This window comes from Notothenia rossii (genome assembly GCF_949606895.1).
Source record: "Notothenia rossii genome assembly, chromosome: 7".
Classification (NCBI taxonomy): Eukaryota; Metazoa; Chordata; class Actinopteri; order Perciformes; family Nototheniidae; genus Notothenia; species Notothenia rossii.
In genome coordinates this window covers 69271868-69287759 of record NC_136905.1, presented here as the reverse complement: position 1 = coordinate 69287759, position 15892 = coordinate 69271868, and the positions used below count along the sequence as shown (strand labels likewise).

The 15892-nt window shown below is 40.9% G+C and overlaps 2 protein-coding genes across 2 annotated transcripts; one reads left to right on the top strand and one right to left on the bottom strand.

Annotated features, from left to right (window-relative positions):
* Nucleotides 1–6992: 6992 nt before the first annotated feature.
* On the bottom strand, nt 6993–8736 carry vcpkmt (valosin containing protein lysine (K) methyltransferase). Its single transcript, XM_079640335.1, has 5 exons — nt 8447–8736; nt 8139–8252; nt 7965–8037; nt 7709–7828; nt 6993–7585 (listed from the first exon to the last, which is right to left on the bottom strand). The coding sequence occupies exons 1-5, from the start codon at nt 8701–8703 to the stop codon at nt 7481–7483; spliced, it is 669 nt and encodes a 222-aa protein (XP_079496461.1). The 5' UTR covers nt 8704–8736; the 3' UTR covers nt 6993–7480.
* Nucleotides 8737–9136: 400 nt separating this feature from the next.
* msh4 (mutS homolog 4) lies at nt 9137–15885 on the top strand. Its single transcript, XM_079640334.1, has 20 exons — nt 9137–9491; nt 9925–10098; nt 10181–10344; nt 10463–10573; nt 10996–11111; nt 11195–11368; nt 11461–11633; nt 11758–11825; nt 11970–12044; nt 12139–12203; nt 12291–12460; nt 12795–12931; nt 13037–13140; nt 13342–13466; nt 14105–14305; nt 14409–14527; nt 14621–14749; nt 14948–15122; nt 15204–15292; nt 15572–15885. Exons 1-20 carry the CDS (start codon nt 9290–9292, stop codon nt 15767–15769), a joined length of 2769 nt encoding a protein of 922 aa, XP_079496460.1. The 5' UTR covers nt 9137–9289; the 3' UTR covers nt 15770–15885.
* Nucleotides 15886–15892: the final 7 nt, after the last annotated feature.

Genomic DNA, 15892 nt, shown 5'->3' with positions numbered 1-15892 from the left:
GCCATATCCTTTGGTGTCTTTATTATTCCCCTTTTCTACTCGGCAAAAACGCTGATGTAATGTCATTCTTGCTGCTGCTGAATAATCATTTCTGTCAAGCTATTTAAGTCGAATAGGCCTTTTTAAAAGATAGTCAGTTTGACATTTCATTAGTAAGTCGGACACAGTAATGTTTTAGTTTCCATTAAGTTGATTAACACTTGTGTTAGCTCTCTTGAACAAGACAGTATTAATAGTGATATATAGTCTGACTACTGTGTTTAGGGTAACTGAAGCTTAGATTCTTAAGGATTCTTCCTCTCAGCACTGAAAGGTACTCTTTCCAGTGTTTAACACCTCCACATAAAGAAATCTGGCACAATGTAATGCAACCTTCCCTTAAAAAGCACAGGTTACAAGAATAGGATGCACTCTATCTCTCAAGCATACAAGGTAAGTATTTGCAGCATTCTCTCACAACCTCACCCTATCGTACATGTGTCTAAGTGTTTGTATGTATAGTCATTTAGCGTGTGGAAACTGGTGCTTAGCAAGTTGCTGTCGAGGCCTCAGGATGTTTGCTTTAGCACCACAGAGGTTTCCGTCACACAGGTCAGGTGACAGAAAGATACAGCTCCTCTGCCACAGAAGATGTTCCACATCACCCACACACTTCTTGCAGCTGTGATTTAACTGCTCTATCAGAGTAAACAGCTATGATTGTAATAATCAGACACAAACACTTCAGATATCCAGGCTTCTGAGGATATTTGTAAATATTTTCCTTCAGTGAGAGCTTGGTCGAGGGCCTCCATTATATGCTGATGGCAGTTTAATTGGGCTATAATGGCCATTCTGGTTCCCACCACTTCATTACAACCATATGATTCTCACAGCTTTATTAGAAGCACTGGGGCCCCTGGGGCAAGGACAGCGAACGTTGGCAATGTTCTCTGACCTCTCCTCTGTAAAAATGAGACCTCCTGGCCCTTCTCTCAACTCCCTCTGTGCCTGGTTGGAATTCCTTAGACTTCCTGAGAGGAAAGTTCATAGAGAGAAGATCAGTTATGGGTGCTACGTATAATCAGTTTCATTATTGTGTGTTATTATGAGATGCAAGACAGCATTTAGAAAGGTGGGGTTTGAATATGATTGTGTTCACAACAGCACAGCAGCACGTTCATTTAGCATCTCACAAATGAAACAAAAAGCTTATTTCAGATCCATACCGTCCTGGTATCAGAATCTATCATGTACAGAGGATAAGCTGTAAGAGAGTGGTCTCTTTAAGGTGTAAAAGGACAGCCTTAAACCTATAACCTAGTTACAGGAAATGGCATCCTGCGTTGATTTAAATAATTTTGTTATCAGACATAATACTTACTAAGTTCAGGAAATATGGGGCAATATGCATATACTCGAGTCTATATGAATTTCCTATAAAGAGATAAGACTGAAATTAACGAATGAAATTAATTAGGCTTTTTCACTAATATTATTTAGTTACTGTATTTTTTTCATTTTTTAATTTTATATACATATAAACACACAGTATAGAGGCCTATACTTTTCGAAATTATTATGATCATATTTTTGCTACGATTATTTGGGGGTTCTTTAAATATATCAATGTATGAAACATTACTCAGTCTAAAGCAAATCAACAAGTTAGATGATTAAAAAAAGGCCTAAATGCTTCCATTAGTTTGCACAAAGATATCTTCCCCTCCTGTTTGTTGGGGCAGTTCCTATGACGACAGCATGATGGGACCCTGCTGGTGTTTGTGGTTTCACATAGGTGGCTGACTGTGCTGCATGTTTCCAGTCACTTCCTCTATTCTATATAAAAAGCAGAAGAGAGTAGAGAAATTGAAAGACACCCCGCGTTCGGTGAGCTCAGTTCTGCAATAATGGATCAGACCTTATTTGAATCCTTTTGTTGCAATAAAAGCCTGGACTTCATTAGTCAACTTGAGAAAGATTTAAAGTAGCTTAAGGATAACTGTGGTGAGTGGAAGGCTATATTATAGCTGCATGCCCGACATGCCTACAAACCTATAGCCTGAGTAATGCTTGTGGTTTTCAAGGGTGTGGTTTCTTCTTCCTCACTTGTCGTTACTTCCTCTTCACTGCAGGGTCACATTTGTGCAGGTAGTACGAATATAATACTTCTTTCTGACTGTGGGTTGTGAATAGTCATTGCAGGAATTTCGCCTACAGTTGAACAGCCACACCCAGCTGGATAATCACTGTTGGATTTGTTATGCCTTTAGACACATATATTCATGTGCACATTGGTGAACTATGTAATTAAGGTGGTTCATTTATCTGCCAAATGGTAGGAGGGAACACCTACTGTAAGCCACAGCTCACACAATACAGTGGCTGCTTAAGGACAGTAAGACTGCCTCTTTGGTTATGAAACCTCTATCTCTCTGTCCTCTGATTAAATCCTTCAATGGGTAGCCTTTTCAAGAGTGCTTTTGAACAATAAAGTCACGCAGAGCACAGTGTAAAAAATAGCAGGAAGTGGCTAAACTTTTTTTCAGGTTTCCTGCTGAGGCTAACGCTCACAGACGCACTCTTTTTTGTTTATATTGTAGGCGTCTCTTGTGTTTTCATTGTGTGCCAGGGAAGGTTTTGGTTATAAACTATTTGAAAAAGGGTTGTGCAATGGCGTTGAAAATGTGAAGCTGTGAAGTCCAAGGTGCACTCTGGGCATTGGTCCAAAATACATTCCAGTCATATCTGAAACTGAAGGTTACTTGCTGTGGTGAAGTTACAAATTCAAAGAACCAGAACATTATTATGAAAATCTGAAGGTCCACACGACAAAACCAATTTGTTTTTTAAGTGAAAGACAAAATGCTCATACAAGCATTAACTACATGATTTAACCATTAACAATACAGTACAGATGTGTTGGTTCAGCCTTACTGGCCTATAATCATGTTGGTTTCTCCACTTTAAAAATATACAATCTAAGTCCCATTACATGTAAGCCTCTAGCTTCTATTGAAATTCCATTATGTGAAAACCTGAAATGTGTCCACATGGTTCCTCTTGAGAATTGCAGGATGTCGGACACAGCTGTGTGAAAGTGTGAACCAGTCTGTCCTTGGACTCCACTGCTGTGTTTTTCCAGCTGTAACACACACAGAGATAATAAGGATTGTAGCTGAGTGTGGACTATCTTCCCTTCAGATGTAAGCAATGCTACAGTGTAGAAAAGGGAGGGGGGCGGCAGACGTTATATATGGTGCTGCAGCTTGAGGTCGATTGGCTGCCAGGAACAGAATGTGCGTCAGTTCCTAAAACAAAATTAAATTAATTGGAATTTTTATTTTTTATTGTTCAGAGCGTTGACCTTTGCTAACCATGTGGCATGTGTAATTTGGCTTAACATAACCTCAATACCCACAGAAACAGGTGACTCTAATACCAAGTTGAACATAGACAGGAGTCATTAACCCAGCAGCAGTATCCAGCAGCCACACATATATTCATTCGCAGCCTTCACACAAGGACTGATACAATGATAGAGATCCATGCAGAGCAACCTCAAAGGCCTCCTTCAGCAGCTTGCCACCACACTGCCACGCTCCATGACTGACTACATCTGTATGTCTGACAGGAGCGCTGTAATTACAGTGGAGACAGTGTTTGGAGTGACATTGCGTCTGGATTAGACAACAGTTTTGGAGGAAACCTCAGATCTAAGGCAAGTCAGGCGCTGCTGCTCACACTAGATTCAGACTACTGAGATATAATGACTCAGGGAAAATACCACACACACACACACACACACACGCACACACACACACACACACACACACACACACACACACACACACACACACACACACACACACACACACACACACACACACACACACACACACACACACACACACACACACACACACACACACACACACACACACACACACACACACACACACCGTTCTGCAGTTCTCCCCTCGGTGCTGGTCCGCCACCCATCTTAATGATGACAAATACATCATTGCACTAGAATGCCTCAGGGACAGCAGTCACCGGCAAGTTGCCGCATAACCTGTGGTATTTCAAGTGAGGGATCAATACACTATTTCATTTTTACTGATACCACGTTCCCTCGATTAATCACTGTCCATACCCATAGTTTATTGTAACAGTTAAGCCTAATGCTGCCTACAAAGACTACAACGGGTTATAAATGCTCTTTAAATATCCAGATAAACAATCTTTGGTGTGTCGAATATTGCTGTATTGTCATGAATTGAAGGGGTGGGGAGTGTGCATCATTTTCTCACAGTACTGGTTGTGTGTCCCTTCTCAACTGCAGCACAGCTGTCCTAACAGCACCCCCATCCATCCTCCTGTCCCCTGCAGGGGGGTGGGAGTGGTTAGGGTGAGGGGGGGGGTTGAGTCAGCATTGTGTTTCTATAAGCTAGTTGTCCTGTCGGGCTTTGCTTCACTGGCACCGTACCACCGCTTGCTTCTCAATCCATTGAACAAGAGTGCCACAGATTATTAGCATTGTTGCATCTCATTATTGAAGAAGCTGCAAAACGAATCACCTGCTTTGTTTTGGAACAGAGCCCTTTGTGCAGCATAAAGGCCCCGTTTGTAATGTGATCTGTGTGCCTAAAATGGGCTGTGAGGCACCTTTGCAGGATCAGAGAAGTTACACACTCATGCCGGATTCTTCTATTATTCTATTTTTAATCAGCCCAGTTTGATGTCTATTCTTGAGCCACTCCCTAATAGTTAGCGAGAAAATTAGTCTTCCTTTTTCTGGAACAGTGTCTCTTGGCTCCAGGCAGTGAGGATGGAGACACAAAGGATCTTCTGTGTCACTTGGCTGTGATGCAGCAGAGTGGTGCACACACCAAACAGGCTGCCTGGAGCCAGACTCTCCTCCACCCAGCTGGTTTGGAGGGGCGCTGCACTGCTCCCTCGTGTTTTCAAAGAACCAGGGGGGGTGCAGGTGCATTACAGAGTCTATGCAGATGTTATTTACCAGGATATCTGTGTAGAAATTAAATATGTCTGGTTGTATATTGTACATGAATCTCAAAGATCATAGTAAGAGCTCCAACAAATGTCATCATCATTCCATAGTCAATAAACTGCCTGTGTCAAAAAGAGGGGACTTTGTGGCTTTTTCAGCTATTTATGACGACTTTAACTTTTCAGCCTACTGCAGGTTTTCCTTACAGGTAAGAGTTCTTTCTACAAATAGCACCATCTGTTGGCAGAACACGCCCACATTCTGTCTTGGTGCATGCAGTATATGCCAGTGATGCATTTTTATCGCTTTTATGGAATAAACTGTAACGGTTTCACTGTGGGCTGTCCTCATTTAGCCTCCTGTATTCCCCTGTAGTGCTAGTCTAATTAGCCAACCACAAAATTATATAACTACAGTATTTCAAGTTAACATTTTAATAAAGAAGATAGGACTGGTGAGACTGTAAAACATATTATAAATGGCTCGACTAGGAGAGCTAAGGGAGGGGAGGAGGATGAAATGTTGACACAGAATCCCCCTCTAATCTCCCCAATATCCCCCCTGAATACTGCCCTCGCCACATGGGCGACATGAACTTAATACCAGCTTTAAAACAATAGAATTAGCCGGACGTATATCCTGGTCTGATTGTTGCAGCCCAGCTGGACTTGGAAGAAGTGAGAGGGCAGATAAGGGCCACAGGGAGTGATCATCTTAAATGACCTGCTTTAATTTAAGTATCTGTAAAAGAGAATGAGAATAAAGACAATGAATCTTACTTTATCCCTTTTGTGTTAGGCCATATCATTGATTTAGGTCAACAGGGATCCAGGGTTTAGATTATTTAACCATGATTCATCCCTCTCTGTTTCGACTCCTTACATTCCCAAGCCTCTACGGGGAATTTGTTGATAAAGAATATATCAGTTGGGACAGGAGGGACTTTTTTTTGCGTCTGTACGTTTTTTCAGATGAGCAAACGTCTCATAATGCTGTACTTAAACAATGATGATTCACCATTAATTACCTTTACACACTGCTAAAGCATCTGCTGTTTTAAGTATTTATATATTATTATATAACGATATTTTTACACAACGCACAAGATGGATAATGAAATGTTCGATTTTAATAAAAAATGTAACCATTAAATTCAGGAATATTCATGGCTCGCAGATGTTTGCTGTACAGTGTCAGCAGATTTCAGGCAAACAGGTTAGCCTATAGCACTAATATTGAGCATTACAATTAATGCATGTAGTACATAACCAAACTTGAGTCCACATTGCAATCTTTTATAAAGTAATTTTTGTGTTTTTAGGACCTTCAGTGTCAACCTCACCTGTCAACTTCAGTATTAATATTTTTATTTGGTGTGAGCGTTGGAGGCCACCCTGCTCATTACACTGCATCTCTCCTGTGTAAACAGAGTGCAGCATGAAAGGCTGTGAGGGGCCCCTGCATGCCTGTGGGAGTGCGGGGCGTACTTCATGGTTTATGCTTGAAAAAGAGCCGTAATCTTTCAGCTAATCTGGGGCTTGGGATAGAATTCCCCTCGCAGGCAGGGCAGAAGCTTTTTAGGAGATTTTTTATAACTGGGCAAGCTAGAAACATATGGATAAGGGAATTTTAGTCATTATTTATTTTACCACCTCTCTAAATGTAAAAAGTTATAAAAATGTAAAAAATAACATTTCAAAACCTAAATTAACTCTGTTTTAATTTAACAACCTTGGTCCTCACTAGTAGTCAAAATCTAATAGGTTGCATTGCACAGGCTTAACATTACTCAAAGTGAAATACTTTGTATTTACTCAAGGCAACTATTGCCCCCTAGTGCTCCAAATCAGTAATGTCTGAATTGACATACCTCAGGTGCTCATTCTAGGGGAATGTTAACTATATCAATCTAATTTGTGACTGTGTATTATCCTAATGTTATAACCTACAAACATGTATATTGAACCATTCACATCAGAAAGGACAGTCCAAACCAAAATCACAGCAAGTCTAATGCTTTTTTATTTTGCTGCAGTTTACTGAGCTTTAAACTCAAACTTTCACTGTCTTTTACATTTACAAGATTAGCGAGACAAAAATCCAAACAATCACCAAGAAACCATGGTTTAATTGTGGTCAATTTGTGATCTAGTCTAGCTTAAACAACTCATTTTATATTAAGGATAGGCTGCATAGTCTTTCATGTCTCTGCCATCTACCTTCACAGTCTTACAATGAAACACACATATGAAACTCCTGATATTATCTTCATGTGTTTTGAAGTGGAATGGTTTCGCTTTGAAAAAAAAAAAGTGTTCTCCAATCATCAAGTACATTCTTTAGTGATATATCCAAAACATATATTTCCTTAAAAAAATGTTAAAGCGAGTGCAGAAATGAAGATACATTAAATATAAAACCGGTACAAATTGAAGTCTGATTTCCATAGGGTATTAGGGTACAATACTGATTACTGTAGACACAAACTCAGGCTTTTCTCCGGATGTGCAGGATGTGGATGTCTGGACTACTAAACTCTGGGTCTTGCTTTTCTGAAGGGATCTCCTCACAGTTGAACTTTCTTTGCAGCAACTAGAAGATAACACAAACGACCATGATGATTTACTGAGAGGTTATGACATACATTTCAACATATTATTATTTGATTACCTGTTTATAAGTATTTACAAATGGAACAAACAGTTGGTCACTCACCTCAAAAAACTTTTTCTCCACTTTTGGGTTGACTCCTTCTGTGCGTTGCTCATAGCAGCAAATAATGCAGGTTTCTGGCCCTGAGAGCAGCTTCAAGCTGTCCACCAGAGGAACAATAGACTGTGTGGAAATGTATTATAAGTCACTAAGAGAAACACAGTGCTACAGTTGTTTGTTCTGTTTTGCAATGAAAGTGATACAGCACAATTTTATAAATATTCATGATTAGATTTAAGGGCAAAGTAAAGTAAATTACCTGCTCATAATAGATGCAATCAGCCATAAGGACATAATGTGGGGGAGGTCGGAAGTCAGACACATCTTCACCCCTTTTTAAGGAGAGCAGAAATCAAGCAGTTGTCTTGCAATGTGTTGAACATCACATTGGGTTATATGACTGAAATACAAATAACAAAATTCAAGTACAAACCATTTCAGTACCTTGGCAGTAACTGATCCACTTTTGATTAGTGCCTGGTTTTCCTGGATGTTCAACCTCAGGAGGGTCTGCAAATCCTCCAGGTCTGTCACAGTGACGTCAGCTCTATGGGATTTATAACACAATCAAAACAATATATTACTATTCTGTTTGTTATTAGTTCATAACTCCAAAGCAAGGGGGGGGGGGAGCAGCTAGTTCGTTGTTGAATAGCAACACCTTGGAGGTAAAACACTTGTATAATAATATTTAAACAATTAGGTATCATAATAACTCTGATTGTAAGTAAGTTTTCTCACCCCAGTGTTGCTGCCATCAGCCCAACAACTCCTGTCCCAGCTCCTAACTCCACCACAGTCCTCCCAGCCCACACGTTCACTCCTGAGGACGGATCATAAAACTGCTTCGTCTCTAAATATTTTGCCAGGACAATAGCTGCATCCCAAACAACACAGCCAACATCTCCCAAGTAGCACTGCTTCACTTTTAGGGAAAAGCCGTCGTTTTTCTCAATTTCTCTCACAAAATAATCACCCTCTTCTGCATCAGCCGCCATGTTGGCAGCGGCAGGAACAAGTAGGTGATTTCCGGTGTGTGTTATTTTCAGAATAAAAGCAGGAAAAAAAGTGCACTTACTGAATGTTATTACAAGATAACTATTTGTGTAACAAAAACCAGTGATGTGAGCTTACTCACTCATTCTCAATATGGCAACACTTAAACAAAATATGAATGCAATCAAAACCAAATGGGTGTTTGACAAATATATTTTCAATCACTTTCTTTATTTTCTTTCTTTACCTCTTTGTATTTGTTTTACTCTGTATGTACCTATGTCCCACAGATGTCAAATTCTTGTGTGTATTTAATATTTGATGTACATATGTATTTAAGTCAGTCAGTAGTCTTGGTTAAACAATCCATCGTGACTGACACCCGATGATGCTGCATGCTAGGACCTAACATGATCGCGCGCTGATTTGGTTCGTGCATCGTACTTTCGGTGTGGCGGGTTTTGGAAGCTTCCGGTCGGACTTCTTCCAATCCACATTTATTTTTGCTATTCCTAGCATAAAGTTTAAAACATGTATTAATACGTTCGGTAATTTAGGTCTCTTCATCTGCCTTTGCCAGGTTTTTAAATGTTTTCTAGCAGCACAGACGAGGTAGGTGACACCCCAGAATGTAGAGAAACATGGGGGGTGTCCCCAATGGACAGAAGCGAGCCGAATGAAACGACCTCGTACTGTCCCCCTTCAACTTCGTCCAGTTCATCCCATCAGAGTTTAGGTGAAGGCAGCTCGAGCTCCGGCCATGGTCTATCGCTCCCCCGGATGGCCTCAGGTGATGATAGCCGTAGCAGTTTAAGCTAGCACCAATGTTAGCTTCTTTTACTTTTAGAACAATGGCCTTAAAAATGAAGTTAAAGACTGTCTTAACATAGAAAAAAACACTCAAATCCATTGAAAATAAGTGTATCCTGATTTACCTGTGTAGTTTTACAATTGGTCAATGGGTTACATTATATGGAAGCTTATGAAATACATAGAGACTTTTCAATTAAAAAAGCTGCATTTTAATACAGTATTGGTATGAAGTATGCCTTAAAATAAAATACAAAAGGTCTGTCTTATTTGTCGAGAATAGTAATAATATCTAATATGGAATGGTATCCTATATGTCACATGAATTTGAAGCTATCGTTATTGGACAGAAGACATTTCAATGACAACAATGCTGAATTTCCATTCAAATACTTATATTTGTCTTGAAAAAGGTCAGCTCCATCACAGCTACACGTTAGACAGGACCAGTTCGTCACTTCTTGCGACTACCTCGGACAGCTCCTCCCTTCGCAGCCGTGGAGGACCACCGAAACTCAGGAGGACCCTGGGGTCTGCTGGGGCCCCTGGCACACACCCAGCACGGACACCACTGACTGATCACACTGGTACTTTAAACTCAGATACTGTTTGACCATGTCAACATGACTGAAGCTGTGATTCTAATTCTAATTAATGTTTTGGTTGCAGTAACAAGCTGTTCCTCTGCAACGTCAACTTGTGGTGCCTCTGTGATTGTTGCGGTGGTCGAAGGCCGCGGTTTGGCCAGGGGAGAGATTGGCATTGCTAGTCTCAACTTGAAATGCCCGGAGCTTATACTCTCCCAGTTTGCAGACACTGGGGCGTATGCCAAGGTAATGTTGTCAAAAGCTCTAACCTACATGCTTAAGTGGCTGGAAATCATGGCTACACTCAGCACAGACTCTTAAAATAGAAGAACTCTTGTCTCACTCATAGGTTACTCTTTTGTAGGTCATTACCAAAATGCACATATTGGTGCCACTGGAAATACTGATGCCAGATACAGCCAGTGAGAAGGGGAAAGGGACCAAGCTGTTCAACCTCATCACGGAGAACTTCCCGGTACCTGTGCAGAATACACTCATACTAGGCACGGGACAATAGGAAGATTCTATGCAACATTTAGGCCAGAATAATCGCGATTTAATCCTGACAATCATACAAATATGCTTAAATGGCACTAAAACATATTGGATTCCCAGGATTTTGTTAGAAAACAAAACGCTTTAATGTATCCACTAATGTATTTCATTTTACTACGATGAGTGCAAAAATAAAAATCCTTTCCAAAGATGTTTACAATGACCCGAAAGATTTATTCAATTGCGATCCATAATCAAATCTTATTGTCTCACCCCTTGCTGTCTCTTCTGTATGGTATGTACCATCTATTCACATGTGTTATTAAAGCTGCTATTGTGACATACTATTTGTATTTATCATATTATTATATTTATTACAATATTATTATGTTTGTTTGTCAGGGTGTAGCTTTCACTGCTATCCAAAGGAAGTACTTTAATGAGAGGAAAGGACTGGAGTACATTCAGCAGCTGTGTGCTCCAGAATTTGGCACCGTCATCATGGAAGTGCAAACTAAGTACGCTACTGAGTACATTAATGTATAGAAGCAGATGTACTGTAACAATATATTTTTATTACCAAATGTCATTATGTTTTCAGGTATTATTGCCTAGCTGCAGCAGCTGCTTTGTTGAAATATTTGGAGTTCATCCAGAACTCTGTCTACGCTGCCAAGTCTCTCAAAGTGACTTTTAAAGGGAGCGAGCAGACAGCAATGATTGACTCAGCATCTGCCACTAACTTGGAGTTGGTGGTCAATAACAGAGACCACAGGTAAGAGGGCGAGACTGTCAAAGCATCTTTTAAGTGTCTAGTGCTTTTATTATCATGTGCATTAAGTGATCTGTCTGCTTATCTGTGTATAGGAGCGAGCATACTCTTTTAGGTGTACTTAACCACACTAAAACGCCTGGTGGAGCTAGAAGGTTGCGCTCCAATATTCTGGAGCCTCTGGTTGATGTGGACACCATCAACATACGCTTGGATACTATACAAGAGCTGTTGCAGGACGAGGAGCTCTTCTTTGGCCTGAAGAATGGTCAGGAATAACCACAAATGCTTTTTATTGATACATTAAAGATTCATGTACATACTGAAGATGGGAATATAATAATAATAATAATAATATGCCACAGTTTTTCAATATCTGCTCTTTTGCACAGCCATAGGTCATTTCCTTGACATTGACCAGCTGCTCTCTGTTCTCGTCCAAATCCCAAAGCAGGAAACGGTATTTTCAGTGTTTGTGATTGTATAAACTGATTTCATAGCAGTGGAATGCGTGTGAAAATGTTAGCTAACTAAATTGCCAAAATATGTGAGAAATGTGTGTCTGTCTTTTAACTAATCAGTTCTTGTTTCTGTATTCCTGCAGGTTCAGGTTGCTGAAGCAAAGATTACTCACGTCATTCAGCTGAAACACACGTTAGACCTAGTGCCACGGTTACGGGTTTGTGAAATTTGTTTTAAATCATTCTATACCCATTTAGAGAATGATGAAGTAGGTAAATATTAAGTTTGAAGCATTTTCCCTTTTCGAATAGTTGGTGTTAAAGAATTGCAAAACAGCTCTGCTCAAGGCATACAGCACCTCCCTGGAAGACAATAGGTACCGAGTGTTGTGACTATGTTTGATATACATTTTCCATCATGTACTACAGACTTCTTACACTCAATATTTTTGAGTTATCCTCAGGTTTGACATGATCCTAGCGCAGATCAAGACAGTGATAAATGAGGATACTACCTACCTGAAGGGCAGCCTGAACATGCGCACCCAGAAGTGTTATGCTGTCCGCCCCAACATCAACGAGTTCCTCGACATCGCACGCAGAGCTTACACTGAGATAGTGGACGACATTGCAGGTGTGTCATTTGGCTGTTCAGTTGATATATTTGGCTTACAATTAGGGCTGCAACTATTCATTATTACCTCTCATCATAATTATATGGCAAATATTTCTCTATTTGTTTCGGTCCATACTTTAAAAAAACCATACTAAAACATGTCCATTCCAGATTTTAAAGGTCCAATGTGATTTATTTGAATGTTTTGACAGCCCAAAACCTAAATATATACATTTTAATATGATACATACTGTATATATTCTACATACTATATATGAGAGGCTGAATAAAGTATTTTCTGCCATAATCTTTTTCCATTTTTTAACAACAAAACACTTTGAATGTTGCACAGGCCTGGTGAACCAGTCGGGGGAGAAATACGCTTTGCCGATGCGTACCAGCTTCAGCACAGCTCGAGGTTTCTTCATCCAGATGAAGCTTGAAGGGCTGGTGTTGCCTGAAGGGAAACTCCCCCCTGAGTTCATCAAGGTCCACTCAAGTTAGAGAGTTAACAGGCTAACTAAGAACAGAGAAAATGCTATATCTAACTATTGAAAGAACACAAAAGCTTGATTTCAACATCTGCCTCCGCAGGTCACCAAGCACAAGAACAACTATGGCTTCACTATTGCTGACCTGATGAAGATGAATGACCGCTGTGATGAGGCCCTGAGGGAGATCTTCCATATGTCCTATGTGTGAGGAAATCATGATCATATCACTAGTACCAAACATTCACAGTAATGTATTGTTTTGTGGGCACTGTCTAAGTTTTCATTTTAACAGCTTATTTCGATCAATTATTGTGTTCTACCTTTTGTCCACCAGAGGGTACTGTTTGTTAGCAAATTTTCCTTCAGTACTATTCCCCTGCAGCTTCTAAGCTGTCTTCCACACAGGGTTACATGTCAGCTGCTAAGCACTGTCCACGAGCACATCCACTGCCTTTACAAGCTCTCTGATGCTGTCTCCATGCTGGACATGTTGCTGTCACTGGCCAACGCATGCACCATCTCAGACTATGGTTAGTATGAATCACTGAACCAACTACCTATCTCAATTCAGTCAAACTGTCAAATGAACCTTTCCGGATGCTGATCTGTTGTCTTAAGGAGTGCTATGTGCACAAAGTCAGCACCCAGCCGACGTCACACACAACAGTCAGACACTGCTCCACTGAGCTGGCAGCTCTGCTGGCATCAGGTCTTTTTTTTGTGGTGGGGTCGTGGGCAGCACCAGCCCGATCAGCCACGTGGGTGGTGTGCGCTGGGCCTCAGCTGTCTGAAAGTGTATCTCCATATACATGTGCTGACTGCCTGCCCCCCTCTATCCCAGCCAGCCTGTACTCAGATTACCCTTGTTACATAAGTGTGCACTGGTGCGCTGTATTAACCAAGACAAATCCCCCCAGCGGAGGAGCTAACTGACTGTAACCAATGCACACTCCTCTTTGAAAAATCTGCTTTATTATCCTGTCACAAACCTTTCAGTTAAACAACCAGCTTACGTAAGAATTGAATTATGTAGATGAATTCACATTAATTAACTCACAGTTTACTGGCATCATCCCATGGACATGCATGAAAGAGTTATTATGTAAACAACATACTAACAAGTAGAGGTCATTTTGATTGTTCCTTTTCTTTCTGCTGCGTCTGCCAGTGCGCCCAGAGTTCACAGACACGCTGGCCATCAAGCAGGGTCGTCACCCCATTCTGGAGCGGATTGTTGGACAGCAGCCCGTATCGAACAATAGCTACATCTCCGAGGGCAGCAACTTTGTCATCATCACTGGACCCAACATGAGCGGCAAATCCACCTACCTCAAGCAGGTGGCGCTGTGTCAGATCATGGCTCAGATAGGTCAGCAGCAAACCTCTAAAGCCTCGCAGGAATGTGGAGCGGCACAGTGCCAGGATTTGATTTGACTTTTTGAGTAACGCCCTTACATTATTTTGTATTCCAGGTTCCTTTGTCCCTGCTGAGTATGCATCTTTTCGTGTTGCTGATCAGATTTTCACCAGGATAGGTGTGGATGATGATTTTGAAACAAACTCTTCCACCTTCATGTTGGAAATGAAGGAGGTATGTTTGTATTTTAACATTAGGGCTTCTGACTTTCTTTAAGAGCGAAATAAATAATGAAATAATGATTGACTACATATTTACTCCCCAAAGATCGCTTACATAATCCACAATGTAAGTGACAGGTCCCTGATCATCATAGATGAGTTGGGGCGTGGAACCAGTGCTGAGGAAGGCATTGGCATCTGCCACACAGTTTGCGAGTTCCTCCTTAGCCTCAAGGTAGTATGCATACAGTCCTCCGCTGACATTCCTTCCTCTCAAATGGGAACCAGAAAAATCTGATTCCTATGCGCTTTATTAACAACTTTCTATTGTCTGTGAGATACACCTCTTAGGTCAACAACAAAGGGGTAAAGTCAATACAGGAATACCGTGTGTTTAATTCTTTAAGGTGTGCTGTTTCCTGGTTGTTTGCAGGCGTTCACTCTGTTTGCAACACATTATCTGGAGCTCTGCCATCTGGAGTCTCTTTATCCCAACGTGGAGAACCAGCACATGGAGGTTCAGCACACACGCAGTGGGGACACCGGGGCAGAGAGCGTGGTGTACACGTACCTGCTAAATCGAGGGTGCTCTGAAGAAAGACACTATGGTACTGAGTCTGTAAAATCTGAATACAATCCTGATTAAACTGGTCAAAGACATTTCTCACTGCTTGTTTATGCTTCCTTAGGTCTGAGAGCAGCAGAAATGACTGCACTTCCTTCAAACATAATTCAAGAGGCAAAAATAATTGCCTCCAAAGTTAGCCAGCAGCTTCTGGTATGGTTCACGATGATTTGCTTTTGCCATCTTCAACGTTTTATGTGTCCCTTTAATTCACAGTACATGATTTTATACAGCACAAGCTACATTTTGCAACAGTAAAACAAGCTTTCATTTACCATAAACAAATATTTGACCCTGAGAGAGTCAAATGCTTTGGCTTGGCTTGGCCTGACATGAGAGACAGCACAAATATTTTTGCGTCCAATGAATAATCCTGCTTCACATCAGAGCAAAGAGACTATACCCTAATGATGTGGTTTATTATTGCTCCAGGCCAAACATCACAGTGATCCGGAAACACAGAGGCAGAGAGCTGTGTACCACCTGGCCACCCGCCTCATGCAGACTGCCAGGAACTCCAGACTTGACCCCGAAAGCTTGAGAATGTATCTGAAGGGCCTGAAGAAGCAATATGAGGCAGAGCTACAGGCCGCAGGGCCCTCAGAGTCCATGGACACAGAGGAGGAATGACGGATTCATCCTGATGCAGTAATAGCTACAAAAGAAAATATCAGTGTTTGATTATCATTACTTCACATATAGTGTTTAAGATTGACTTATTTGATATTAAATGGTTTTCCTTTGAAGCCAGTG

What these genes read in the sequence shown, in the direction of transcription:
- msh4 (XM_079640334.1), top strand. Translation starts at nt 9,290, where the DNA reads ATGTTTTCTAGCAGCACAGACGAGGTAGGTGACACCCCAGAATGTAGA. An exon ending in GTCAATAACAGAGACCACAG is followed by an intron (nt 11,369 to 11,460) that starts GTAAGAGGGCGA and finishes ATCTGTGTATAG; the next exon opens with GAGCGAGCATACTCTTTTAG. An exon ending in AGTTCCTCCTTAGCCTCAAG is followed by an intron (nt 14,750 to 14,947) that starts GTAGTATGCATA and finishes GGTTGTTTGCAG; the next exon opens with GCGTTCACTCTGTTTGCAAC.
- vcpkmt (XM_079640335.1), bottom strand. Translation starts at nt 8,703, where the DNA reads ATGGCGGCTGATGCAGAAGAGGGTGATTATTTTGTGAGAGAAATTGAG. An exon ending in CTGATGGCAGCAACACTGGG is followed by an intron (nt 8,253 to 8,446) that starts GTGAGAAAACTT and finishes TAAATCCCATAG; the next exon opens with AGCTGACGTCACTGTGACAG. An exon ending in ATTGCATCTATTATGAGCAG is followed by an intron (nt 7,829 to 7,964) that starts GTAATTTACTTT and finishes ATTTCCACACAG; the next exon opens with TCTATTGTTCCTCTGGTGGA.